We start from the raw sequence: 27091 nt of genomic DNA, 5'->3' as shown, positions 1-27091 counted from the left end.
ACACTGTGTTGTATTTCTCCATACATATAAAACAAAACAAGATATACTTTAGAAAAAATAAACAAAAAAATCTAAATTATAAAATAAATCTTTCAATTTTTACTGCATTATCTTTACTGAATTTATGTCCAAATTTGTTTTATTTTTGAAACTTCGAATACTTTTTTTGTAAAAAATGTTTAAATATTTATATTCGCTATTAAAAAAAGTGTCATTTTTATTTAACTCTCGGCTAAATTTGTAAAAAATAAAATATACTTTTGTATTGAACAAAATAACGTTTATTTGTATTCTTAGATTATGTATTAATTATTTTTTGTACATTTTTTAAATTTATTTGACGAAACTTAATACATACAAGGTATTATATATCACAATATTTTGTTTGATTTCCATAATGCAACTTCATCCATTGTTTTTTATTTCGCCATATAAAAGTGATATACAAATACGTTATCGAATGTGACATTTCAAATTCCACGACTCATGAATCAAAGTTGCCTTTTCAATTGGCACTAAAGCCCCAGACTTTCAAACTGCCGGCATCTCTTTTCCTCTCGTTTTCCTTATCATCACATGCATATGCCAGTAGGTAGAGAGAGGGATGCCATGCTACGGTGAATGTTGCTGCTTGAACTGGTATATCTGCTACTTTTTCACCTGAAAGAAAAACATAAATTACAAATAATTTGGTAAAAAAACAACTATTCTTTACATCACATTCTTTAGCATTTGTTTGACATGTGAAAACTACTCTGTGGTAAAATCCATAGAAAAATTCCCAATATCCCTTTTGGGTTGCAAGAATTTTTTTGGATTTTACCATAGACAATATTATTTGTTTTAATATTATTTGAGGTTAGGTTAGGTCCGCCTCCATAGTGTAATGGTCAGCACGCTCGGCTACCATTCTGGAGGTCCCGGGTTCGATTCCTTGGGAGGGTCAAATAAATATAAGTGATTTTTTCACTCTAATATTTTTTCAATATCGCCCTGGACTGGTACCTGAAGCGGAGGGCTGATCACCTTTCCTTCATGTGTAAACGATCGAGATAAAACTGCGTTTATATGCAGTGCCCTATTCACCATTGGGGTGCGGATAAGGGTTTGAAGAAGAAGAAGAAGAGGTTAGGTATTAAATCTACAAGGAAAGCGCTAGAAAATGGAGCATTTGAAGGTTGTTATTATAACATTATTAAATTAATGAAGAAATAAAAATCCAATTTACAAATTCAAAAACAAATATCACATTTTTTAAATTTTCTTCCCGGTGATATGTATTTACTACAACTCGGCTTTAAAAATGAGAATATCAATACAAAAGATACGGGCTAATTTTTGTATTTTTCTTTTATATAATTATGAATTACATTAAAGTATAACAATACATATAAAGTTATTAATTTGCAGCTACGGAAATAATTAATTTGTGAAGAAATCGGGGATAAAAATCACCAACACAAAAATGTTTCCCAGTGTGTGTGTGTCGTGCTTTGCGTACACGCGCACGTCGTAGCATGTTTAGTAGCGCGCAGGTCGTCCTCGGGGATGGTCGTGTTGCTACACTAGCTATTGCAGCTACTTGAGATGTATTATTTTTTTTCATTTTCTGATACTTGCCAGAACTAATATTGCTAAATTGGTGCGTTTCAACTTCAACTATGGTCAATAAAAGCAACATTTAGGGATATTGACATTTTTCCGGTTTTATAATCACATTTTCATATGGTGTACAAAATACATATCGCTCACTCCTTTCAAGAACGTCATACATCAAAAATCGTCAATTTTCAGTGCATGTTTTCGGAATGCCCAGAAAATGTACTATATCCCAGCAAAAGAGGCATATTTTTAACTTTATATTTACGCGCTACAGGGCAGAAAGTGTTGTTTTTGCATTTTGAAGAAAATGTATTGTTTAATTATGTTTTTAAATACATATACTAAATATTTTTCAAATGGAGAAAAAACCTTCAGGTTTTACCTAAAAAGATCTGTTGCACATTAAAAAGTTCAATAAGTGGCTTGATATTTATTTTCAATGCATTGTATTATATTTTTAAATTTTAATAACTTTCTCCTGAAAAATCAAGTTTATTGATTTATGACGTTTTTAAAAGGAGTGAGCAATATCACTGTTGCACTGTAAGGGAATGGTTAAATTCAAAAATATTTTTGTGTACTTAAATATGCATTTTTAGAGCTATTTTCTTATAAAATAGAAACCAAGTTGTGTGAGTAGGGCATCGAAAGACCTCAGGATCAGAAGCTTTTGACACTCACACGGGACAACAGCCGACTCAACTTATAAATTGCCATGTTTGGGAATTTTGTTTTTTTTTAAAAGAAGAAATACCTGTTTCAGTATCGCCTATGTCAATAATGAGATCTTCACTCGCTGAAGCCAGAAGGCGGCCATCAAAACTAAATGACAGCGTCCGTACCGGCCATTCCAACCTACAGAAACATTCAAAATAAATATCAGCATTTCAGAAAGACAAAATAACTTTTTAGAAAACAGGATTATACATCACATTGCTTTAGTAAAAATCACTAAATAATAAATAATATTATCAATAAACTTATAATAGAAAGATGTTGAGATACTAGGAAAATCAGAAAACCTAATCGATTGCATGGATTTTTTATTGCAAGACATCAACAAATAGAGCCGCTAATAATTTAGCAATGTCACCAATATTAAAATAAGTCCATCGTTTCTGTGACGGCATTCATTACCAACTTACGAAAACAGCGTTTTTATAAAGGCAAATTTTGCAAAAGAAAATGATGAGGGAAAATATTAATTATATCCGCTGTTATAAACACAAAACAAGTCTTACACAATCCTTTATAGGTTGAATATGTTAAATTAGATATTCTTCCCAAGTGATAAAACCCCATTCCATTTTTAATTTTTGTATTATATTTTTATTTACATATGATGAAAATATGTGACGCGTTTTGTTTTATTAAGACACTGATAATGGTCATCCATTGTATGTGTTCATTTTATGCTGGTGTCTCTCGGAACAGAACCCCAGCGTAAAACAAGATTTATCGGTATTTTTTAAAATGCTTATACTCCGAGATATGTCTCGCTTTTCTCCATCTTATTTTCTATTCAAATTCAGTATGAAGGGGTTACTTTCACAAACCTCGAGAAAACCCTGAGGCACGCTAGCTCATCCACGTCCCACAGAGAGACCAGGGCATCGGCCGATCCAGTGGCAAAGTACTTCCCGGTCGGGTCGTGCTCTATGCAGATACACGTTCCCGGGTGGGCCTTCAGCACTGTCTGTAGCTCGAGGGTCGGATAGCTGCAACATCAACAATTGTATTTCATTTATTCTACCTACCACTTTATATTAAACCTACCTGGGATTGAACTCATGTCCCAACAATACATGTGAAGGTCCTTTCCAAAGCGTTACATTTCCATTACAAATGATTTTAAGTAATCCGGAATTCTAGCTTGTAAAATTGTTACTTTTGGTGCAATTTAATGATTTCATATTTGTTTAACACAGGATTGGTAACGTTTTGTCGCAATTTCAATTAAGGTTTCGATAGAATACAGTAAATAGAGCAGATTTGCATTTAAATTTTTTTTGAGCAATATTGGAAATGTTCCTTTTTGGCGAGGACCTCCACACATGGTCCAACAAGTTTGACAGAATTTTTCAAAACTTTATAAAATAACAATAAAACATTGTTTTTAACTACTTTTATTTTGGGTGCTTTTCTCGAACTAGTTTCTACAAGAACTCTTAAGATAACAAGGCACTTGTCAAAACCAGTGCGCGAAAAGTATTAAAAATAAAAATGAAAAGTTTAATTTTATTTTATAAAATGTGCCACAAAGTATCTGCGAAAAAATTCAAGATTTTTTCAATTGATTATTTTTACTAATAAACACATTTTATTTTAAAAAAGGATCAAATATTCTTCTTCTTCAAACCCTCATCCGCACCCGATAGTCCATAGGGCACTGCATCATATAAACGCAGTGTTATCTTGATCGTTAATACATGAAGGAAAGGTGATCGATCAGCCCTCCGCTTCAGATACCAGTCCAGGGTAATATTAAATAAATATTAGAGTAAAAAAATCACTTATATTTATTTGAACCCCCCTTGGGAATCGAACCCGAGACCTCCAGTACAGTAGCCGAACGTGCTGACTATTACACTACGGAGGTGAAGCAATCCATGTGTCCAAGTACTTGTTCACAAATCTAGGTTTTCTCCACTAAGGAGTTATTTTTATATATTTTTGACATCTTAACATAGATTTTGTCCGCCTCCGTAGTGTAATGGTCAGCACGCTCGGCTACCGTTCTGGAGGTCCCCGGTTCGATTCCCAAGGGGGTAAAATAAATATAAGTGATTTTTTCACTGTAATATTTATTCAATATTACCATGGACTGGTACCTGAAGCGGAGGGCTGATCACCTTTCCTTCATGTGTAAATGATCAAGATAACACTGCGTTAATACGACACAGTGCACCTATGCACCATTGGGGTGCGGATAAGGGTTTTTATTATTAACATAGATGAGGAAGAATATGGAAGTCGAGGTATGTATTTCAAATTTCTAGCTGCATAAAAAAATTATTCAGGTGTATCCCAGTATGTAAAAATAATCATGGGTTCGAATTTTGCATACAACCAAATTAAATGGGTCTTTGCTGAATAAAAGCTTTCTCAATCCAACATAGAACATACTTGTGAACTCATTTGTACTGTGGCATGAGATTAATGATATATGTAGGAATTCCAACAAAAAAATATTCCCCTGTTCTGTCTGCTGGATAGTCCACGTTTCGCTTCCAAATACATAATCAGTGAAAAAAATGAACACATTAAAAACAATATTCATTTAGAAATATATTTTAATATTTATATAAGTCACCTTAGAATATGAACACATCCTTGTCCGTTAGTTAAGAAGAATAGGTCAGACGTATTATTCCACGATATCTCATTGACTTCAAAGTTAGACTGCTCCTCTGCTATAATCTTGTGTGTTTTTGTGTCGATGAAAGATACTAGATCTTCCTTGTTTCCGACTGCAATGGTGTTACCATCGGGCGACCAAGCTATATTTATATTTTCTCCTTTTGTGTTTATCGTTGCGGCACACTTTTGTAACCTGCAAAATATGTGTATTTATTTATGAAAAAAAAACATCGTTTTAGCTGAGTAAGTAAATAATTGCATTTAAAATACACAATACAAATATTTTTTCAATACATAAGCAGTTAAATATAAAAATTAATGTCCAATTAATTTTTTTTCAGCCATAAGTAAGTATAAAATATATATATTTTTAAAATCAATTAATTTATAAACAGGCAACATTAGGTTATCATCTGTATTATTAACTTCAAAAATATTTGATGAAAACTAATAAAACTATATTTTACGGGTCATTATAAGGAAAAAATGGAACCTTTTTAAAATGTTAAATCAACTTATACGACAAGGGAACATATGTATGTGTAAAATATGGGCAGTTCATTTTCATTATATGGGTATGGCCCTACAAAATTTTACAAACATTATTATTGGTGCTAAAACATGTGTGGATAGGTGGGAGTATTTGTGGTACATATTAGCAAGCAAACATGTTTACTAAAATTTACCTTGTATCCCATATCCTAACAGTTTTGTCCCCACTAGCGGTACTCAATAGGTCCGGATGTGATGCGTGCCAACATAGCTGGTCTACAGATCCTGTATGCCCTCTGAACAGGTACTCCTGAGTCTAAAAATAATTATAATATTTAACAGGATAGAAATATCAATATTCATAGCCATATAACATTAAAAAATGTTTCTATAAGCTACATTCAGGAACTCTTAATGAACACCCAAAAATCATGTGTCCGAGAGAGAGAGTGACCTATGGTCAGGGAGGAAAAGCTATTTACCTCACAAAGTTCTCAACAGATGGCAGCCTAATGACAATAACGATTGTTACAATACTGGATTTATACAATTTGTGCCAATATGCAAATTTAAAAATGGCAAATATGGTGAACGTTAATGTATAAAGTAATCTCTTAAATAAATCTTTCCTAGAGTGACTGTGCAAGCTGTGTCTTAAATATTAAAACCTATCTTTATAATGTTAAAACATTCAAAATTACCATACAGTATTGTTAATATACAAGTATCAAAGTAATATTTTTTTATGACAGATGTCAGAACAAATGAATAACAATTTTTTTTATTTCTATATTTAAAAAATATATACTTGCAATACTTTCTTCTATTTATTTATTTAATTTCATTTACACTAAATATTCCTAATACATACGTAGGTACATTATGTTATTAGATAGTTCTTATACTAAGATTATAATTCAATTTAGTAAAACTTAGCGATTTGTGTCGAACCTAGAACCTCTGGTTCAGAATTTGCGACAAAAACCTCGGGACCACAATAAAACATATATTTTCATCTAACACAGTTCACATGAGGTCAATTTTAAAACGTCCCTTTCAACTTTTAAATTTTTTTTTTGCACAAGTTTTATTTTTTTATTACTTTTGTTTAAGCACATGTTTTGAAGAAAATAAAGACAACTGTGGCCGTTGAAAGTTCTCACACAGGAAGAAATAACGTTATTTCCATTGAAATTCACCACAAAAAAACTTGTTTTAACGATTGCGGCTTGACAAATCTCACAGCAAACGTCTGTATGTTTAATAATAAAGAAGACGCCTAAATGGCCAACAAATCATATTCGAGTCGTAATCTTACCAATCGAGACCGGTCTAGAGTAAATATCGCCACAGATTTGTCGAAAGAGCCGGAAGCCAGACGTTTTCCATCGCAAGACCAACCGACAGAATGTACTTTGGAGTTGTGGGCGAAATATTCGCGAACAATGTTATGCGACTTGAAGTAACTCTGTAAATCTTCTAACTGTTCAATGGGCGCTTGACCCATTTTGGAATCCTTCATTTAAACTTTGTTTAATTTATTATGCGTTAAAAAATAACCTCAACGCGAAGACTAGGTGCCGCGACAAAAAGCAAACAAACACAAGCATAGAACGAATATCAAAATGACAACTAATCCATAGCAAACAAGCATAGAAAAGTGATTATTTTTTTGTTAAAATAGGTACCTCCACAAAACGAAATATCCAAGGAGTATGTATAAAATCTCGACAAAAAAGTAATTTATGTATTTCACTGATAAAACTGGTAAGGCTATGATTCGAATTGTAATATTGGTAAAATCTGCCATTTTTAAAAAAAAAGATAAATAAGGGGCGTTTATAAATCGTGGGTAAACTGGCAAAAAAATCTTAAATCTCTAAAACTTTCTGAATTATTTAAAAATTTTAGCCTGAATAAAATACCCGTTATTAAACATAAAGGTGAATTTACTTTTAAAACAACATAAATATGACATTTTTAACTACTTCGTGTATTTTGTAAGCTTAAAGAACGTTGAAAACTGCATCATAAGTCAAAATTGCATATTCTCGAGAAAACGTTTTTTGCCAGTTAAACCACATAATATTTAAAATTTAAAGCAGTAGAAACCGTCAAATCGAATCATTTTATTTTTTGTATGTGATGTTTTGCAATATCGCAAATTTATTTTTAAGGTCACAATAATGATTACAAAGACCACAATATCACGTAATTTTACGGAATTTATCTTGACTTTTAAATTTTACCTGTCTAAGCATTCTATTCCGTGGGTCTTAAAGATTACAAACTGCATGCTTCCATGAATTTTAGTATAAAAATCATAATACCTTTTCCAAATGAAAATATTGGATTCTGCATTCAAAGTATTGGAATGTTTTATTCTCGATAAGCGAATTTTGCTAGTAAAAAAATAAGGCTTAAAGGTGTATATTATAGGAAAATCACGGGTTCTCCAACCCCAAACATGAAAAATGGTCCCCAATGAACTAGGTACCAATAAAATTATAATATTGCCAGTGGAGATAAATAGGTAAAGAAGAATATACAGGATTTTTTTATACTCTTGCAATTGTGATTGTTTTTGACAGTGAGATTTTAAAATGGCGGGTGGTCGTGTTTTCATTTGTGTGACTGTGATTTAATTTTGCTTTTCGATTGACTTTAATTCGTAAATATGACTGTTTGGACGCGTGTGAGTGAACTGCCAAAATATGGAGTCGGTAAGCTACTTTGGTTATTTTTTTATCGTTGGAATTTTGCACCTGTCATTTACTATTCTTCTGCGTATTTTGTTCTTGCGCATTGACAACTTGTTGATTTTTTTCAAAACTCGCCCTCCCGCGTTGATTAAAAATACGCATTATATCACCGGTGCGGTATCAATCCCGTCACCTGAAATATTCGATCATCAATCCTGTTTTATGAGTGATTATTCATCAATGTCATTAGTATGCCCCTCCCATTTTTAAATTAATTTGTACTACTGTTTATGCTCTGAGAATACCACAAACGATTAGTTTTAGATAACGATTATTTATCACGGGGTAACACTTCCTCTTATAAGTACATTTCACTTTCCTCGCGTGGTATATACTTATAAATACACTCGATGAATGTCACTTTTAAATTTTAACTTTAAATTTGAGTTTCAAAATTAATTTTATGTTTACTTTATTTGAAAATTGCCTGCTCCAAATGAACAACTTAGTAGTTTGTGGCGTTAAATGGTTGTTGAGACAAATTATTTTAGATTATATATCAGTAGATGTAATATATTAAAATACAGTAAACCCCCCTATGACATTGAGCTAGGTACTGCGTTATCGGAGAGAACTTTATACGGGGTTAATGTTTTTAAATTTTATTTTTATTTTATCTGACTCACTATAGTCTTTTCCGTTGGTTAAAATGTATTAATACAATTTAAATCATAATAATTGTAAAACGAACTCCCTCTCTAAACACAAGTATCTACTTTATTAAAGAGGTAGAAACGTTATATTTGAAATGTATTGTATATTAACCAACTATTTTTTATTATTTAAATATGTATTTTGTAAGAAAAAAATTGATAAAAAAACCCACCTATCTCCAGTGTTAAATGGGGGTTTACTGTATATAAAATTTATATTTAAGCACAAGTGTCAGGTTGTGGTACCATGGTTAGTGTCACGGACTCTTGAGTCATAATTTCTCAGTTCGAACCCACTCTACCACAATTCGATACCTATTTCTAATAATGAGCTCAGCTCACAGAAATAATATGAAATTAAAATATTTTTGTAAATAATAAAAACACATATATTTAACTTTAAAAAAAAAACAATGCAAAATCAACTATGATTATTGTAAATTATCAAGTAAGTGCCATGGAATTCGCTTATTGCCATCGCGGAAAATGCTATCAACTGCTTATTGTTATAAACAGTCCTATAATCCTGCATACATGAAAAAAATATCCATTTGCACCAAAAACTTTGGGAATCAGAGGTCCTTATTATTTTATATAGAGCTCTTTAAAAAGCGAAATCTGTTTATTTTAAAACCATAGGACATAAATATTCTGATAATTCCTTTTATGTGCATTTTTCATGTATTGATTATACCATGTTCATATTCAAGCTATCTGTAGAGAACACTTTTTATCTTTATGTCCACATTATCATTTAAGAACTGTCTCTTATCTCATTATTTTTACATCAATTAAACAGATTTTTAAATAATTTAATACATCAAAGATGAAGTAATGTTGATTTTGTCATCGTTATCTTGTATCCAAAAGGGCCCTAAATAACATGGCAATGTTCTTGATATTCCTTTCCCGAAGTGTTGCCATACACAAAGTAAGTAAGTACCCGACGTATCAAAAAGGGGGGTATTTAAAAGATGCCAGTTGTGTTCATAGAAATATTGTATGTGATAATAATACGGAGCTTTGGACAACCATGTGCACTCAATTGCACGAATTGTTGTATGAGTGATCAGAAGAATGCAATTCATAATTGCTGTCTCGTTTCCACACAGTTGTGGCGTGCAGTAGTTAGAGTGAAATAAATAAATTGTCTTGGGTAAACATAAATAATAAACAGTGACATGGACCGTTCCGACATTGGATCACCTATCAATTTATTTGACAGTAGATCGTAGGAATATTTATTTAATTAATAAATTGGAAATCACACACTTTGAATATTTGAAAGCACAACACGCTGGAGTATTCCTAAGTATTATTATAAAGATTACAAAAAATGTAAATCAAATTCTTTAAACGATTATCAAGTTATCGAGTGAAACATTGTTTCAGGACGATTTCAAATCCCTCTCTTCCCGGTAGGTTAAATGGAAAAAATTTCCCTGTAAAATGCACTTTGAAATGTGATGCACAAGGCTCTTCAAATCAGTTATAACTTTTTTGGCATCTCAACTTAGATGAAGAAGAATATAGAATTTTTAATTAATGTTTTACTTAGTAAATACCACTATTTCTTAAAATCTACTGTGACAAATGTTTCGATGCATTCCGCATCATTTTTGATTTTAAGAAATAGTGGTATTTACTAAGTAAAACATTAATTAAAAATGGATAGATTTTACCACAAAGTGACTGCCGAATCAATTAATGAATGAATATAGAAGTCTGAGTATTTATAGGGCTTATGACCTGTCATAGGCTGGTAAAGTGATCATTCACCATTTTACCCGTGATTGACAACCACTCTACTAACATTTTTGAAACTCTTAGATATGTGATCAATCTCATGAAACAGTATATATGAGTTCACAATTGTTAGTTATTACTTTGTTAAAATTTCCCCTAAAATTTGGTTGAAAACGTTCCTTATTTTGTCCTAAATGTCATTCTAAGGACGTTTGTGCACTACCCGGAATTTTACCGTCTGGCAGTCTGGTTTTGAAAAATGAAAGCGACTACGACAGTTTAGTATGATCGAATTTACGCGCAACGTGTTCACGCACAGATCAAGAGCACCGATCTGAAGAAAGATGGACAAAAGCACAAGCCAATCCAAGCCAATCATCGTTTTAAAACGCTAACTGACGTGCTGGACGGTAAAATTCCGAGTAATTCCATGTAGTGCTCAAACGCCCTAAAAAGGCACTCAGTTCTCGGTAAAATGCGCTTTAAAATATTCTAAAGTCACTATAATTTTACAACAACAAAAAAAAACATTTAATTCTGTTAAATTCATTGTACATGGTTCTACAATCCTTGTAAAATTCACTCTGATTTTTTATTTATTTATTGGGTATTTAATTTAAAATGGTACCAAAATATTTACAATTAGTTGTAAATTTATATAAAACGGTAAAAATTTTGTAAAAAAATTACAGTAAATTGGCATCTAAAATATTCTCAAAATTATTATAATTTTACATAAAAATGATACTTTTTTTTGTTTTTGTTTTTGAGGTCAAGGGATCTTAATCAGGTCTATTGTGACCTCCCTCTGTATTACAGCTCACTGCCAAGACCTACGTGAGTCATGTAACTCACGACCTGTCTTGGTGGTAGGAGCTTCACCTTCTCAGAGTCCAGTAGAGGTCCTCCAAGGATGTGACTTCGTTTGCGAGCCAGTGCGTCACAATTATAGAGAATGTGGATGATACTTACTCAGTATTCTGTTTATAATGCAATCCTTATAAGTTTGAACTGGTCCATTTGAATGGATACTGTAATATATTTTTTTAAATGAATGCAAAAATAAATAATAAATTGTAAGATATCATCATGATTTGCTAAAACACAGTTTAAAAGTGATATTAAAATTATTAAAAGTACAAAGTTCTTACTTAAAAATTGTTAGTATTGTGATTTCTATCTTTTGCCAAATAAGCTTTTTTCTCTTCAAGAATACAATTACTGCAGAGTTGCTATATTATTTTATCATGTCCATAATTGACAAGATTCACAATATTTTGATTAATATTATTAATTTGCATTGGAACTATAAAATTTTCTCAGTATTTGAATATTTCATTTTTATTGGAGTAAGAAACCATATTGTAGCAGTGTGGACTTGAACCTACTGCAACCCGACACATCATTAAAAAAATATTTATTTATAAAATATTGATATTATTTCTTTGTAAAAGATCCTAAAAACCAGTTTTTCGGTAAAAATTTAGTTTTATTTTATTTTATTAAATCGGTTTAAAATAGATAAACACTTGATTTGGGACAAGTTTTTACTTCGGAGCTGTCCAAGGATCACTCCAAAGCGTTTGATTTTAAAGTAGCACAAAATAGCTAGACCACATACCAGCCATTTACGGTTGTGTATAGTTTACCTGTCACCAGCATAGCGCTATGTTATGATAACATCCTCATTATCTATCCGTTGTGTCATTTAATAATTGTGTCACCAAACTTCTCAGGGGGGGATACATCAGATTGTTTAGCTTCCTACAAATCATTCAGATTTATTTCTTTATAACTATATGCTAGGAGAAATGATTAAACATTTTTAACAATATCAATATTAATTATTATATCGGACACTGGATTATTCACCCTGCAGATGAGATGTAAATTTTAAAGGTGTCTGAATTTGGTATGAAACACGTATCATACTTTTCTTTTTTAGCATCCCAACAAAAGGGAATACATGTGTCATATATCAAGTTGAGGCACTTTTAAAATAAACATTTTCATGCAACCAATCAATAATTCATATGTTTTGATTGATTTAATATTTCAAATTTAAGTTTCATACATAAGAATGATGAAATAAGGAAAGAATAATTTAAGTTTCATACGTAAGAATGATGAAAAGGAAAGAATAATTTAAGTTTCATACATAAGAATGATGAAATAAGGAAAGAATAATTTAAGTTTCATACGTAAGAATGATGAAATAAGGAAAGAATAATTTAAGTTTCATACATAAGAATGATGAAATAAGGAAAGAATAATTTAAGCTTCATACATAAGAATGATGAAATAAGGAAAGAATAATTTAAGTTTCATACATAAGAATGATGAAATAAGGAAAGAATAATTTAAGCTTCATACATAAGAATGATGAAATAAGGAAAGAATGCAAGGCTGAGATAAGCATTATCGATAAAATCAAGAAAGGTTTGTTGAGATGGTTTGGACATGTGGAACGTATGAGTGAAGAAAGAACGGTCAAACAAATTTATGAGGCGAATGTAGTTGGAAAAAGAAGCAGAGGAAGACCGAGAAAAACTTGGTGCAATCAGGTATGTCAAATACTTGAAAGCGGCCAGGTCAAGAGTCGTAATAGTCGTCGAGTATGTATGAGGAGATGCATGAATGTAGAAAAGGCGAATAATGTTTGAAATGACAGTGGTGTGGCGTTCGATTCTCTCTGCCTACCCCTGCGAAGAAGTGGCGTGATGGTTAGTTAGTTAGTTTAAGTTTCACATACGGTGTTTGAAAATGATGTGGAATGCATCGAAACACATGTCAAAATAGATTTTAAGAAAAAGTGGTGTGTAGCAAGTAAAACTTAAATTAAAAATGGATGGATGTTTCCCACAAAGTGACTGCCTAATCAATTAATGAAATGATTTAGTATTCTAGATCTGATTTGCACATCATTAAAACTGGTGGGTGTCAGTTTTTGTAAAAAAATGTTAAATTAATTCATAAACCTTACAAAATCAATTTATAATGACCATTCAGCTTTGAAATATTAATTCTAAATTTATCATTAATTTTGATAGTAGCGAAGTTGGCTGATGGTAGCGACATCAGTTGAGAAATCATATTTTTTATCCAATATATCATCTGTAGGGTGAATAATCCTGTGTCTGAATAAATAATAATAAATTGTTAATAAAATTAAATTAAGAATAGTTAAAGTTAAAGTTATACATATTTTGTATATTAAAGGCATTGTAAAATTTGTGGTATGGTAATATAAAAATCTCCTTATCATTCATTCACTTTGTGTAATACCACTTTGAAAAAAACACTTATTTGTGACTACCGGTTTCGGAATAATCATTCCATCATCAGGTCAATGTAGATTAAAATAAAATTGTTACAGTATGACATTCATACAAAAATAAAATTTTTGAAAGAGAGAAAGAAGACAAATGAATCACAATGGGAATATTTTTAACTACAAGTCGACTTTTAAAAATATTCCCATTCAAAATTTTATTTTTTTATAAATATCAGACCGTAATAATTTTATTTTAATGACCTGATGATGGAATGATTATTCCGAAACCGGTAGTTGCGAATTAGTGTTTATACAAGTGGTATTACACAAAGTGAGTTATGAATGATAAGGGAATGTTGTATTACCATTCTACAAAGTTAACAATGCTTTTAATATACAAAATAATATTCATTTTTATTGTATTCAACATATTAATTGAATGCAAAATGCATCAGAGTGATAGCAGTATAATCAATTACAATTTCACTGCCTCATGATAACGCATACGGCTAGCCTTGTCTACAGTTTAATGCCAACAGTTCCTACATTGGGGAGAGTCACATTGGTATTCATACCGTGTCCTCTGGCCTGTGCTCGTGTAGTCCGTACTCAGGTAACAGGCATTCCGACGTCTGAGATGGATGGCCCGCGTGTGAAAGTGTGTGATTAGAATATACATTATCGAGGTACACAGACAGGCGCGTCATCCCATGACGCTCCAACCTCTACAGAAGTGTGTGTGGTCGAATAACAGATTGAAATTCCATTTGAATGTTGTGTTTTTTGTTTAATTTTCAACTTCAAATTTCTATTGTAACACGAGTAGAAAGTCTAAAATGAAAATATGTTTAATTTTATGTATTTTTAAATTTTAAATATTAAAATCAAACACTGATTTGAGTCTACTAAGTTGTATATTTTATTTTTAAAAAAAATTGAGTTAATTGTTTCACCTTGTTAGGGCATTATCGAACCACCGTAGAGTGGCTTGATAATTTTATTTATTGATTCGGCTTTAACTTTGTGGAATGACATGTTAACTATTTAAATTGAAAACATTTAATTTTTACCAGAAGATGAAAACATGTGTAAGTTTTCGAAACTAGTCGTATATATAAATAAAACTCATTAAGTCATATTCAAATGTTTAATTTGAAAAAAAAATAGTAATAATTAGGTAATGCCCTTACAAGGCAAAATACCACAAAAGATGATCGGCCTTCCGCTTCAGGTAATGTTTAATAAATATTTGAAAGCGGCCGGGTCAGGAGTCGTAATAATCGTCGGGTATGTATGAAGAGGCGAAGAATGTTTGCAAAGACAGAATGGTGTGGCATTCGATTCTCTCTACCTACCCCTGCGGAGAAGCGGCGTGATGGTTAGTTAGTTAGTTAGTTTATGTTTATTTATTTGGCGTTTGATTTGTAGAACTCCATTTTAATTTATGTAATAATTTTTAAATCAAACACAGATTTTTTTGAGTCTACTAAGTTGTATTTTAAAATGGATTTTTCTTTATTTCTATAAATAATGTTGAATAAAGCCCATATGTTGACCACAATTTGCAACTAACGCAGTCATCAAAGGCGTGTAGATTATATATATACATATAAGACATGCATGTGGCCTATTATGTTCCTCCAATTGATGCTTATGACTCATACATTGCTGATAGTTTTATTTTTGACATCCTTGTAACATAATTGACACTTTCGCTAATCCTTGAAAATGTATATGATATTTCCTGGGTTTTTAATCAGCAGGATAAAACCATTTAAATTAAGTATTTAATTTTTGTACTGATATTACTGTGCGGTTTTTTTTTTGAATTACCTAATGTCCAAGTGAATCTGAAATCTAGCTACGGCTTACGCATCACCGCTTATCATGACCCTACTCAGGCCCTAAATTTTGAGGTTTCATAGACTTTGCCTACTTGTGACTGGATTTACTCTTTATGTTTAAAGTTATTATAATTTCATGTAATTCCTGAGTGAAAATTCTAGGCAAAAATACTCGCATTACTTAGTGGAATTGCATTTTATATAGTAAAACAACAACTACATAATTTTTTCCATTTTTATTTTCTTTGACCAGTGACCGGGTTTCGTTGTTACCAACGTCATCAGACCGGTATAAATTAAATATGTTATTTATGTCCCATTTGAGATAGCTATATATTTTACAAATTCTCAACTGACGGCATGACTGTCAGCCAAAACCATCTATCAAGATTACAACTAATATACAAAAAGAATCCAATAAAAGTGCATATACATCTTTCAAAAATTAATGAAATATGGATATTCAATAATGGGTGGAGAGAAAAAAGGATGAAAGTAGACTGAATGCAGTCGAAATGCAATCTCTCAGAAGAATGTGCGACAAAACGATGTATGATAGATGTTCGAATAGTGAAATAAGGAAGAAATGCAAAGCTGAGACAAGCATTATCGATAAAATTAAAAAAGGTGTGTTGAGATGGTTTGGACATGTAGAACGAATGAGTGAGGAAAGAACGGTAAAACAAATTTATGAGGTGAGTGTTATTGGATACAGGATCAGAGGAAGACCGAGAAAAACTTGGCACGATGAAGTATGCCAAATACTTGAAAGTGGTCAGGTTAGGAGTCGTTACAATCGGCGGGTATGTATGAGGAGATGCATGTGCGTGGAAGAGGCGAAGAATGTTTGCAAGGATGGAGTGGTGTGATGTTCTATTCTCTCTGCCTACCCCTGCGGCGAAGCGGCGTGATGGTTAGTTAGTTAGTTAATAATGGGTGGAATTAATGTTACAAAAGTGTATAAAGTGATCATTATAGCCAGCCAAATACCAGGTCGTAAGCCCTGGAATGTTTAGACTTCCTTATAAAAATGATAGATGATGTTCTTAGTTAATACATCTCTAGTACATAAATTTAAATTGCTTAAACTCTTTATTGATTCTTCTTCTTTTTCTGCTTGGTGTAGACCTTATGGCCTGTTTTTAAGAGTAATTAGCCTCCTGCAATGTCGATTCCCAGCTGGTCAATCCATCTTTTGCCCAGCAGTGCAGTGTGGGGGATTTTGGATGGTTCCATTCTCCTCACATACCATTGTCTCCTTCGTTGCCTTCCCCATCAAATGACATCTTCGATCTCGCATATTTCCCTTATCCTGTTGTTTCTTATTCTGCCTCGTAGACTCTTGCCAGATATGTTTCTTAGAGTCTTCATTTCTGACACTCTTAGCACGTTTTTTGTGACTACGGTGACCGCTCTGCTTTCGATCCCATACGTCATGATGGGTCGCACACAAGTTTTGTATATTTTAATTTTGCATGATCAGCACGCTCGGCTACCGTTCTGGAGGTCCCGGGTTCGATTCCCAAGGGGGGTAAAATAAATATAAGTGATTTTTTCACTGTAATATTTATTCAATATTACCCTGGACTGGTACCTGAAGCAGAGGGCTGATCACCTTTCCTTCATGTATAAAAAGATCAAGATAACACTGTGTTTATGTGACGCAGTGCCCTATGCACCATTGGGGTGCAGATAAGGGTTTAAAAAAAAATCTTAATGTCATTGTTGCGCGGTATGGTCGATAATCCTGAAATTATTCGAAAAATTGGTCTGTTTTTTCCGATAGTTACCCAAGACAGCGTCGGCATAGATAGTCTCACATTCCTATATACAGGACCAACCTGCCGATGGCTATGCCTGTAGGAAGAGCTGCCGCTATGTTGAACAATATCACATTGGATGATTGATCTGTTCCATGTGTCTGAAGGAGTTTTCTGAAGCGGGATTCTTCTACATCTTTAAGTCTTCTTGCTCACTTTTTAATGTATACGCCTTGAATATATTGTTTGTAATGTGTATGTTAATTTTTTTTAATAATTTGAAATTGAAAATTGAAAGTCAGTGTTTTTTCATATAGAATTTTTCAGGCATAACTGTAGCCTTGTTTACTTGCCCCATAACTTCCCATGGCAGATCCGTTTGACCACTCAGGTCCACACCCAGATATTTGAACTTTTCACCTGTTCTACTAAGACGCCATCCACAGTGACGCTACATCCCACTGAGATCTGAGAAATCTTTATCGATATCATTTAAAATTTGGCTTTTTATTTTTTTAACTTTCTCTAATGAATTGGATCAAACAGAGCATAGTTTGCTTTGAATGTATCTATGTTCATAAATATTAATAATCACCTTTTTCTTAATTAATAGTATTATTAATGCTGCTAGCGATATAATGATATGGATGTAACACTACACTCTGTCATAACCCAATAATTTTGTAAGGCATTCAACTAAACTAAACTACACTTTCAATACTACATTTATACTTAGTTCTGTTACTATTGTTTAGACATTAACACTGCTTTTGTTTCTTAGTCACCTTTTTAATGTTTATTAGACTTTTTTTTTCATTTCATTCAGTCAGTATAAAATAAAATCATATTTGGTATATAATTTCTTCTTTTTACGGTGGTAAGGCTGTATTAATATATTTTGTGTTATTTGGACATTTAATTTTTTAAAACGTTTTAACAAATCTAATTAAATGTTTTTGTAAACATAAATTGAAGAATTTTATTGACTTATAGATTAATACTATAATAATAAATAATAAATCCTTATCGCACACCAATGGTGAATAGGGCACTGCGTCATATAAACGTTGTGTTATCTTGATCGTTTACACATGAAGTAAAGGTGATCAGCCCTCCGCTTCAGGTACCAGTCCAGGGTAATATTGAATAAATATTAGAGTGAAAAAATCAGTAGTATTTATTTGGCCCCCCCCTGAGAATCGAACCTGGGACCTCCAGAACGGTAGACGAGCTGCACTGGAGGCGGACAATCAGTCAATAAAAGCCAATAAAGCATTAATACTAATAATACTATAAGTCAGTAAAATAATATTAATATAATATTTTTGAAAACTAAGTATGTACTTCAAATAGAGGAAAGAGCGCATGTTTACGTATCGTACCGGGAGCATTTTCAGTTTTTTATTTCAATTAATACTTAGTGAGTACCTATTCAGTTTTATACTAGATTGAGAGAGCAATTACATTTATTTTAATAAATAACTAAGTATGTACTTCAAATGGAGGAAAGAGCGCATGTTTACGTATCGTACCGGGAGCATTTTCAGTTTTTTATTTCAATTAATACTTAGTGAGTACCTATTCAGTTTTATACTAGATTGAGAGAACAATTACATTTATTTTAATAAATAACTAAGTATGTACTTCAAATGGAGGAAAGAGCGCATGTTTACGTATCGTACCGGAAGCATTTTCAGTTTTTTATTTCAATTAATACTTAGTGAGTACCTATTCAGTTTTATACTAAATTGAGAGAGCAATTACATTTATTTTGTTTTCAAATGAGTACGTATAGGCAGTGCGAAAACCATGATGGTAATGATTATAAGGCAATTTTTTAATTAAGTATGTGGATTTAGATGACAATTTTGTTTATTTTTTATTTAAATCAATACTTATCGGCGGAACATAACATGTTTTTTCATTAATCTCTTTAAGAGCTTAGAATAAGCTCGTATAATTATTAAAAACAGATTGTTGATAAAATAAACTATGTTTTTCATAAATTTGGCATTAACTTTGTGAAATATCATGATGGTTGGAATATAACAATAAAATACTTTTATAACACCACCTTTTTGACAAGTAATAAGCTTTGTCTCGCAATTTACATAAAAGCATCTTCTCTGGCACAATATTTTTTTTAGTGGTAGCACTTATTTCCATTTTTAAGAAGCGCGGGAGGGATGAGTGGGCGTTCGGATTACAGAGGTGTTCGGATTCCTGCTGTATTTATTCTGTATTTACAACATTTTGAATGTGTCCAAATATTTGTTCACAAAGAGCTTTTTGCACAAAAAAATCATAAGTATTTCATTTAATTCAACCATATCCGCTCCCTAGGTGGAGATATGGAGTTCACCAACTGTCTCCAGGCTTTTCTGTCGGCTGCCGGCTCCTTTGCATCCTCCCAAGTCAGATCCGCGTCCCGAAGTTCTGACGAGAACTGCCGACAAATTGTCAGCAGTAGTCGTCCTGGGCAGCGCGAACCTGATGCCTTGTAAAAGAGGCAAGCTTGATTAAGGCTCTCGGGAGGCATGCGAAGTGCATGGCCAACATGGAGTATTTGGACACACTCAAAATGTTGTAAATATTCTGTTTTGTTGGATGTTGTATTATTAGGTGTTTGATTTTCTTGGTTCATAAATGAAACTAAGCAGTAATATTGATTGGACGATGTGCGTTTCTAGCTATCCACAACTACCGCCCGGCTGGGCCGTACGGCCTCAGCATCAACGTGGGGGAGCTGGTCGAGGTCGGCTGCGAGACGCAGGACTGGTACCACGGCAAGAGGATCGCGGGCCGGCGCCCGGAAGACAAGGGCATCTTCCCCAAGAGATACGTCCGTCTGCGGGAGTGCTCTGTGGACAGGTAAGGCAATCAACCCTTCCAGACACTTGTACAGGGGGCGGCAGCTGATCTTGTGTTTGTAATTGGCGCCAAGCATTGAGGGGGTGTCGTAGAAGGGCGGGGTTAGCTTAGGTTAGGTTACGTTAGGACTGTAACCACGGCAAGAGGATCGCGGGCCGGCGCCCGGAAGACAAGGGCATCTTCCCCAAGAGATACGTCCGACTGAGGGAGTGCTCTGTGGACAGGTAAGGCAATCAACCCTTCCAGACACTTGTATAGGGTGCGGCAACTGATCTTGCTGATTTGTATTTGGCGCCAAGCATTGAGGGGTGTCGTAGAAGGACAGGGTTAAGTTAGGTTAGGTTAGGACTGTTACCACGGCAAGGCATTCTTCGCCTCTTCCACATTCATGCATCTCCCCATACATACCGCCGATTCAAGTGTATGACTTACCTGATTGTGCCAAGTTTTCCTCGGTCTTCATACTACATTTGCCTCATAAATTTTCTTAACCGTTCTTTCCCCACTCATATGTTCAAACCATCTCAACACATCTTTCTTAATTTTATCGTTAATGCTTATCTCAGCCTTGCTTTCTTTCCTTATTTCACCATTCGAACATTTATCATACAGGGTTGAATACGGAGTATAGAAATTAGAAATCCGTATATGTTGATACTACAACTGTTTAATAAACATCAAATAAATATTATGATTTGTCGTTCTCATAGAATGCTTATCATTTGTTTCCTGTTCTGAATTCAAACATTTTAATGATTGTACGATACTAATCGGTCACAGAGTGACATTTTAAATTGCACACAATGTATCGCTCACTCCTTTCAACAACGTCAAAGATCAAAAAACTTGATTTTTCAAGAGATTGTTTTTAAAGTTTAAGAATATAATAAAATGTATTCAAAATAAATTTCAACCTACTTATTGAACTTTTTACTGCGCAACACAAATTTTGAGGTAAAACCTGAAGGTTTTTTCTCCATTTGAAAAATATTTAGTTTATTTAAAAAAATTATTAAACAATACCTTTTCTTCAACATGCAAAATCAACACTTTCTGCCCTGTAACGGGTAAATACTAAGTTAAAAATATGTCATTTTTGCTGGGATATAGTGCATTTTCCTGGGCATTCCGAAAACTTGCACAACTGAAAATTTACGATTTTTGATTTATGATATTGTTGAAAGGAGTGATATGTATAACTTCATAAAGGGTTTGTATTTTATATTATTATTAGCTGTGGCTCAAATCGGTCAAATGGAAAAGAGCATACAAAGAGATGCGGATATTCGCATAGGCGTGCCTTCCATATAGGCAGAAAGCAGTGCCTATCCTACCTTACCCGCATGACATAAAAACACAACCAGTATCTACACTACCTTACCTAGTAGTACCAGCTTACCTTAATACCCACCTCTACTGACTTCCCTAGTAAGTAGTACCTAGCTTACCTTACTACCTACCTCTACTGCCTACCCTAATTAATTCTCTGTGTACGCCAATGCGTATTCGTATGCAACGTTGAGTCAAAAATTTTAAGCAATCGGTGAATAACTTTAGAAGTTATATGATTTTGAACTAACATTTAAATTTTTATTTATATAGATAGATCAAAACACATGTTATTTTTTGACATCTCATCAAAGATGAAGAAGAATATGGAAGTCTGGGCATTTACGGTGCTGACGACCTGGAGGTCCCGGGTTTGATTCCCAGGGGGGGTCAAAAAAATATAAGCGATTTTTCTCACTGTAATATTTATTCAATATTACCCTGGACTGGTACCTGAAGCGGAGGGCTGATCACATTTCCTTCACGTGTTAACGATTAAGATAACACTGCGTTTATATGATGCAGTGCCCTATGCACCATTGGGGTGCGGATAAGGGTTTGAAGTTGAAGAATTATATGCTTGTTCACAATTTGTTTGAAAATTGAATTCACCATACTTCTTCTGAACATCGGGTCACTGTAAATAACAGTGATATGTCCCGGGGTTTCCGGAAGAATGGCAACCCCGACCTACTGGCTTTAAATAGGGTTTAATATTCTCCAACTCGTACAAACATTCTGCCAGATTATCATCTATTAGCATTATAAATAAAAACATGGATTGTGCAAATAAAAAACATGTGCTTTTTGCCTCGAAATTTTTATCCGCTGAGTTTGCTCAATACATTCCTAAGGTCTTCAAATAGTATTTGACTATTTATGATGTAAGCGTCTCAACACTTGTCTCTTTATAATTTGGGTAATACATATTAATCGAGTTCAAATTAATATTTCACGCTTGTCAGAAGCATTCGGGTAATTCAACATATTACTACGAAGCGTTAAGGTAACTGATATACCCTTCGTAACTCTTTACTGTGCTTCTGTAAAGCAAAAGTCGGGGAATTTTGATGGAAGTTCAGTGTTTTGTGCTGCTTTACTCTGCTTGATGTACTAAACAGTGTCCTTTTTAAATGAGGAAACCCAATGTTAAGTGCTGCTTTGCTCTGCTTGATGCGGTAAACAGTGTCCTTTGTAAATGGGGAAATTCTGTGTTTAGTGCTGCTTTACTCTGATTGATGTGGTAAACAGTTCCTTTTGTAAATGAGGAAGTTCGGTGTTTAATGCTGCTTTGCTCTGCTTGATGTGGTAAACAGTGCCTTTTGTAAATGGGGAAGATCGGTGTTTAGTGCTGCTTTACTTTATTTGATGTGGTAAACAGTGCGTTTTATAAATAAGGAAGCCCAGTGTTTAGTGCTGCTTTACTCTGCTTGATGTGGTAAACAGTGCCTTTTGTAAATGGGGAAGTCCAGTGTTTAGTGCCGCTTTACTCTGATATATTAAACAGTGCCCTTATATTGTACAACAAATCTATATGTTTTGTTTTGCTGTAGAAAGTTAGTGACTAATAATTTAATGTTTTGGTGATTAATAAATCAAACCATATTAGTGGTACAAACGTTTTAAGGTTAGATAAAATGTTGTTGTCATTTGTAGATGACTGTCATATATGTAATTAATATTTTTTTAGACATTGTTGTTGGGCGGTTTTTTCATCAACCCCGACCCTAATTTACCCAGTCTGCCGCACGACTATACTAATCACAAGTAACCACAAACCCAATTCCGATCTTTACAATGTTTTCTGGCATCTCTCGCGCCCTACCAATAGTATGTAAAAGACGCCTTTAAGGATTTCCCATAAACAATGTGTTAATAATGAAAGTATATGTACACCGACTTAAAGTATGTGTATGTTTTTAAAAATTGCAACTGTTCATGAAACTAAAATGTAAAATATGGATATATTAACGGAAGTGAATCGTTCAGTAAATGTATTATGATTGAAAATTATTCTAACAAATTTAAACACAAGGCATTAATAGTATGATAACCTATTCTTTGTCATATATTCTTACAACACTCAAGTACTGCAATAAATATAATATTTTGTTTAGCTGTTTGCGGGAATAATGGATGGCGTTTTATTTTTGTGCAGGACGGGTTCTGTGGAAATAGTCAGCATCGTGCAGCCACAGATTGTTCAAGAAATTACGCAGACACTGAGGTCCTGGAACCATCATTGGAAGCGTTTATATGTGGTCAGTTTTATAATATATTTTTTCACACTGTACATCTATATTTAGAATATTTCTATGTCTTTTTAACTTGTCTGGGAGTGAAGCCGTACATGGTCGTCCGAACAAAACTTTCCCCAAAGGAGTACGGGCAAATACATGAATGGCGGGCTTATAACAAAAGCCTGGTGATATTTATTTATAAAATGGCACTTTTACTGCCATCTGTGGGTTATTTTTAAACAAATTATTTTTCTGTTTTAACCATGACATTTTACTTAAAATTAATAACACAGTCTAAGAGAAACCCATGAAATAAAACATAGATAATTTTGGTATCAAACGTGTCTACTGGTGTAAATATTTTTTTTTCAAGAAAATATATTGCCGATAAAATATGATAAAAAGTAAAAAAAATATATTCTCTTGACAGAAAATACCAAATGGATTAGCATGCAAATTTTTATTATTATTATTATTGTATATATATTTTTGTATACATTACTTTAAATCACAATTTGTATATATTTAGAACATTTTTTTTTTGCAGAGACCCACCAAGCCACCTTGTGTGTCTTGTCGGTGGAGTTCTTTTTTGATACATTTTTTTATTGTTTTTAATGATTTTAACCTAATATACACACAAAAAAAGAGAAAAAAATTAAGAATATAAACATTTTACAATTTTCATAAAATTATCTCTTGATCATTAATTTACGTATTAATTGTTGAAATCAAATATTGATTTTTTGAGTCTATATTATAGAAGTTGTATTTTATTGTTGAAAAAACACATAAAAATCAATTTTGTGACAGTTGTTTTGCCTAGTTATGGCATTTTCAAACGAATGTGAAGATTAAATAGATATTTTTTCTTCTTCTAACTTTTACTGTTGGTGTTTTGCAAAATACATTTGCAGACTGGTGGAGAACAGTTCAAATTTATAGAGGTGAGCATGAGGGCCCTTCTAGAGCTGCGGAGCGCCATACTGTCGGGGACTCTGCCCCTCGACCAACTCAAGAAGGACCAGAGGACGGCCATCTACACTATGGACAGGGGCAACAGGTACATTCGGTCTCGGTTATCTGACCTTTGGTTATCCGACCTTCCGAGTTATCCGACCTACCGGGGCAATGTTAAAATTTTGCTTAGATTGTTCATTGAAGAGACAGATTAAAGCTCCTTTTTCTTGTAGTACATAATTGCTAACTTTTACTTTTTCATATTTTTTGTTTTTAATTTTATTTAAAAAAAAACAAAAATAATAACAATATTTTTTGTATTTAATATTAACACTATTATTCTAGTTCTACTTATAATACCTATACCCTTATACCCTTTACTATGACCTAAATTATATTGTATACCCACACACAGGCCATGCCTTTGTGGGATCTTTTTTTGTATTTATATTTATATTTTATTCATATTTTTTTGTATTTGAATTTATGTCATGTAATGCAAAAGAATTTAAAATAAAGAAAAAAATAAATAAAAAATGTCCCTTTCCTGTACCCGACGTTTAGTGTAGTTCACTGGATTGTATGTGAGTATGTGCCTACTGTAAAACATGTTTTATTACTTTGCCGTAAGTGCATTTTAGGGGTCAAATAAATAAAAGCGATTTTTTTCACTCTAATATTTATTCAATACAACCCTGGACTGGTACCTGAAGCGGAGTACTGATCACCTTTCCTTCATGTGTTAACGATCAAGAAAACACTGCGTTTGTATGATGCAGTGCCCTATGCACCATTGGGGTGCGAATAAGGGTTTGAATGATAAATCTGGTCAACAAATGTGTTCTAAATTGTGTTGACAAGATAATTGTGTTGACAATTCTAAATTGTGTTGACAAGAAGAGGCAAAGAATGTTTGCAAAGACAGAGTGGTGTGGCGTTCGATTCTCTCTGCCTACCCCTGCGGGGAAGCGGCGTGATGGTTAGTTAGTTTCTTCTCCGTCTTAATCCTCATTGCTGAGGGTTGTGACCCTTGCAGAAGCAATGACTCTTCTCCAGTTATCCCTTGACTGCGCTGCACGTAGCGCTCCAACCACTGAGGTGCCTGCTGCTGCCTTAATTTGATCGGTCCATCGTGTGGGGGATCTTCCTCTCCCTCTCTTTCCCTCCAGGCTACCGATCACAACTAGGCGTTCCAGGCTATCCTCGTTGCCACGCGCAACGTGTCCAAAGAACTGGAGAATCCGTCGGGTACAGATATTGGCCAGAGACAAGCCATCCAAGCGTAGTTCCTGGCGAATGGACTCATTGGTGCGTCTAGCTGTCCATGGAATTCGGAGCATGCGCCTCCAACACCACCGTTAGTTAGTTAGTTAGATAATAATGCTTGACTATTTTCCAGGGAACTCGGTATGGACCTGACAGTGAGATGCTCCAACACAGGAGCGCAGATAGACCCTCGGAATGTGTCTACGTGTAAACTTTACTCCCTGCACGTGGATACCGCGGAGAGTATAAAACAAAAAAATGTAAGCCAATGTCTTTTTGTGTTAGGCCATAGGGGCGTTTTTGTCTGTGATAAAAACACCCCTATGGCCTGACATAAAAGATTATATTTACTTGGGTTTGAAGCCTAGTATTGTCCTGATGAAGAGACGAGTATGTCTCGTAACCGGTAGACTTGTATATATGGAGCCAAAGTATGGTAGAGTAGAACTGCTGAACTGTACCATTTTTAATTTTTTATTATTTGATATGTCTTTGAAAATGTAACACTGTAGAAAATATATAACAATCTCTCTTTTGTAAATTTACCTTGTATATATTAGCAGTGTACAAATAATAAAGAATTTTTTTTTTACAAAAACCGGTACTAAACTAAAATCTCAGTGGGTGGTTTATATACTAACATTTTGTAAAAAAAAGTAATTTATTTATTTAAACTTCATGTACAGAAAAGAAATAAGTACATTGGTGGGCTTATTGCTAAAAAGCAATATCTTCCAACAAATTAAAAACAGACTAGTGATATTGTTAAAAATTTTTGATAATATATTTTTGCTGTTTGCAATCAGAGGGTAGATAGTACTTGAACATTTAAAAAAACATAAATTACATATTGATGATAATAAGGAAGGCAAAGGAAAAAAGGGAGTTTAGGGAAGGAGGTAGAGGGAAAATCTAAGGGAGGAGGTTTGATG

General features: G+C 33.4%; 2 protein-coding genes across 5 annotated transcripts in view; one reads left to right on the top strand and one right to left on the bottom strand.

Moving 5' to 3' along the window:
* Window positions 1-258: 258 nt before the first annotated feature.
* Window positions 259-7058, bottom strand: tex (THO complex 3 homolog tex). Its single transcript, XM_088268313.1, has 6 exons — window positions 6773-7058; window positions 5649-5770; window positions 4916-5155; window positions 3159-3320; window positions 2357-2457; window positions 259-660 (listed from the first exon to the last, which is right to left on the bottom strand). The coding sequence occupies exons 1-6, from the start codon at window positions 6974-6976 to the stop codon at window positions 506-508; spliced, it is 984 nt and encodes a 327-aa protein (XP_088124439.1). The 5' UTR covers window positions 6977-7058; the 3' UTR covers window positions 259-505.
* Window positions 7059-8034: 976 nt separating this feature from the next.
* The window catches only part of mbc (dedicator of cytokinesis protein myoblast city), a 66791-nt gene continuing 47734 nt past the window's right edge, over window positions 8035-27091 (top strand). For all 4 annotated transcript variants that reach the window (XM_088268327.1, XM_088268325.1, XM_088268326.1 and 1 more), the window contains exons 1-5: window positions 8035-8177; window positions 20184-20364; window positions 23852-23954; window positions 24851-24996; window positions 26293-26419. In XM_088268327.1, coding sequence (XP_088124453.1) covers window positions 8132-8177; window positions 20184-20364; window positions 23852-23954; window positions 24851-24996; window positions 26293-26419 — 603 coding nt within the window. In that variant the 5' untranslated portion in view covers window positions 8035-8131. The remainder of the gene's footprint in view (window positions 8178-20183; window positions 20365-23851; window positions 23955-24850; window positions 24997-26292; window positions 26420-27091) is intronic.

Source organism: Brachycentrus maculatus, unplaced genomic scaffold (assembly GCF_059751285.1).
Source record: "Brachycentrus maculatus isolate JH-2025_06_01 unplaced genomic scaffold, ASM5975128v1 h1tg000320l, whole genome shotgun sequence".
Classification (NCBI taxonomy): Eukaryota; Metazoa; Arthropoda; class Insecta; order Trichoptera; family Brachycentridae; genus Brachycentrus; species Brachycentrus maculatus.
The sequence above is the reverse complement of the archived record's forward strand: the minus strand, read 5'-3'. Positions and strand labels throughout refer to the sequence as shown.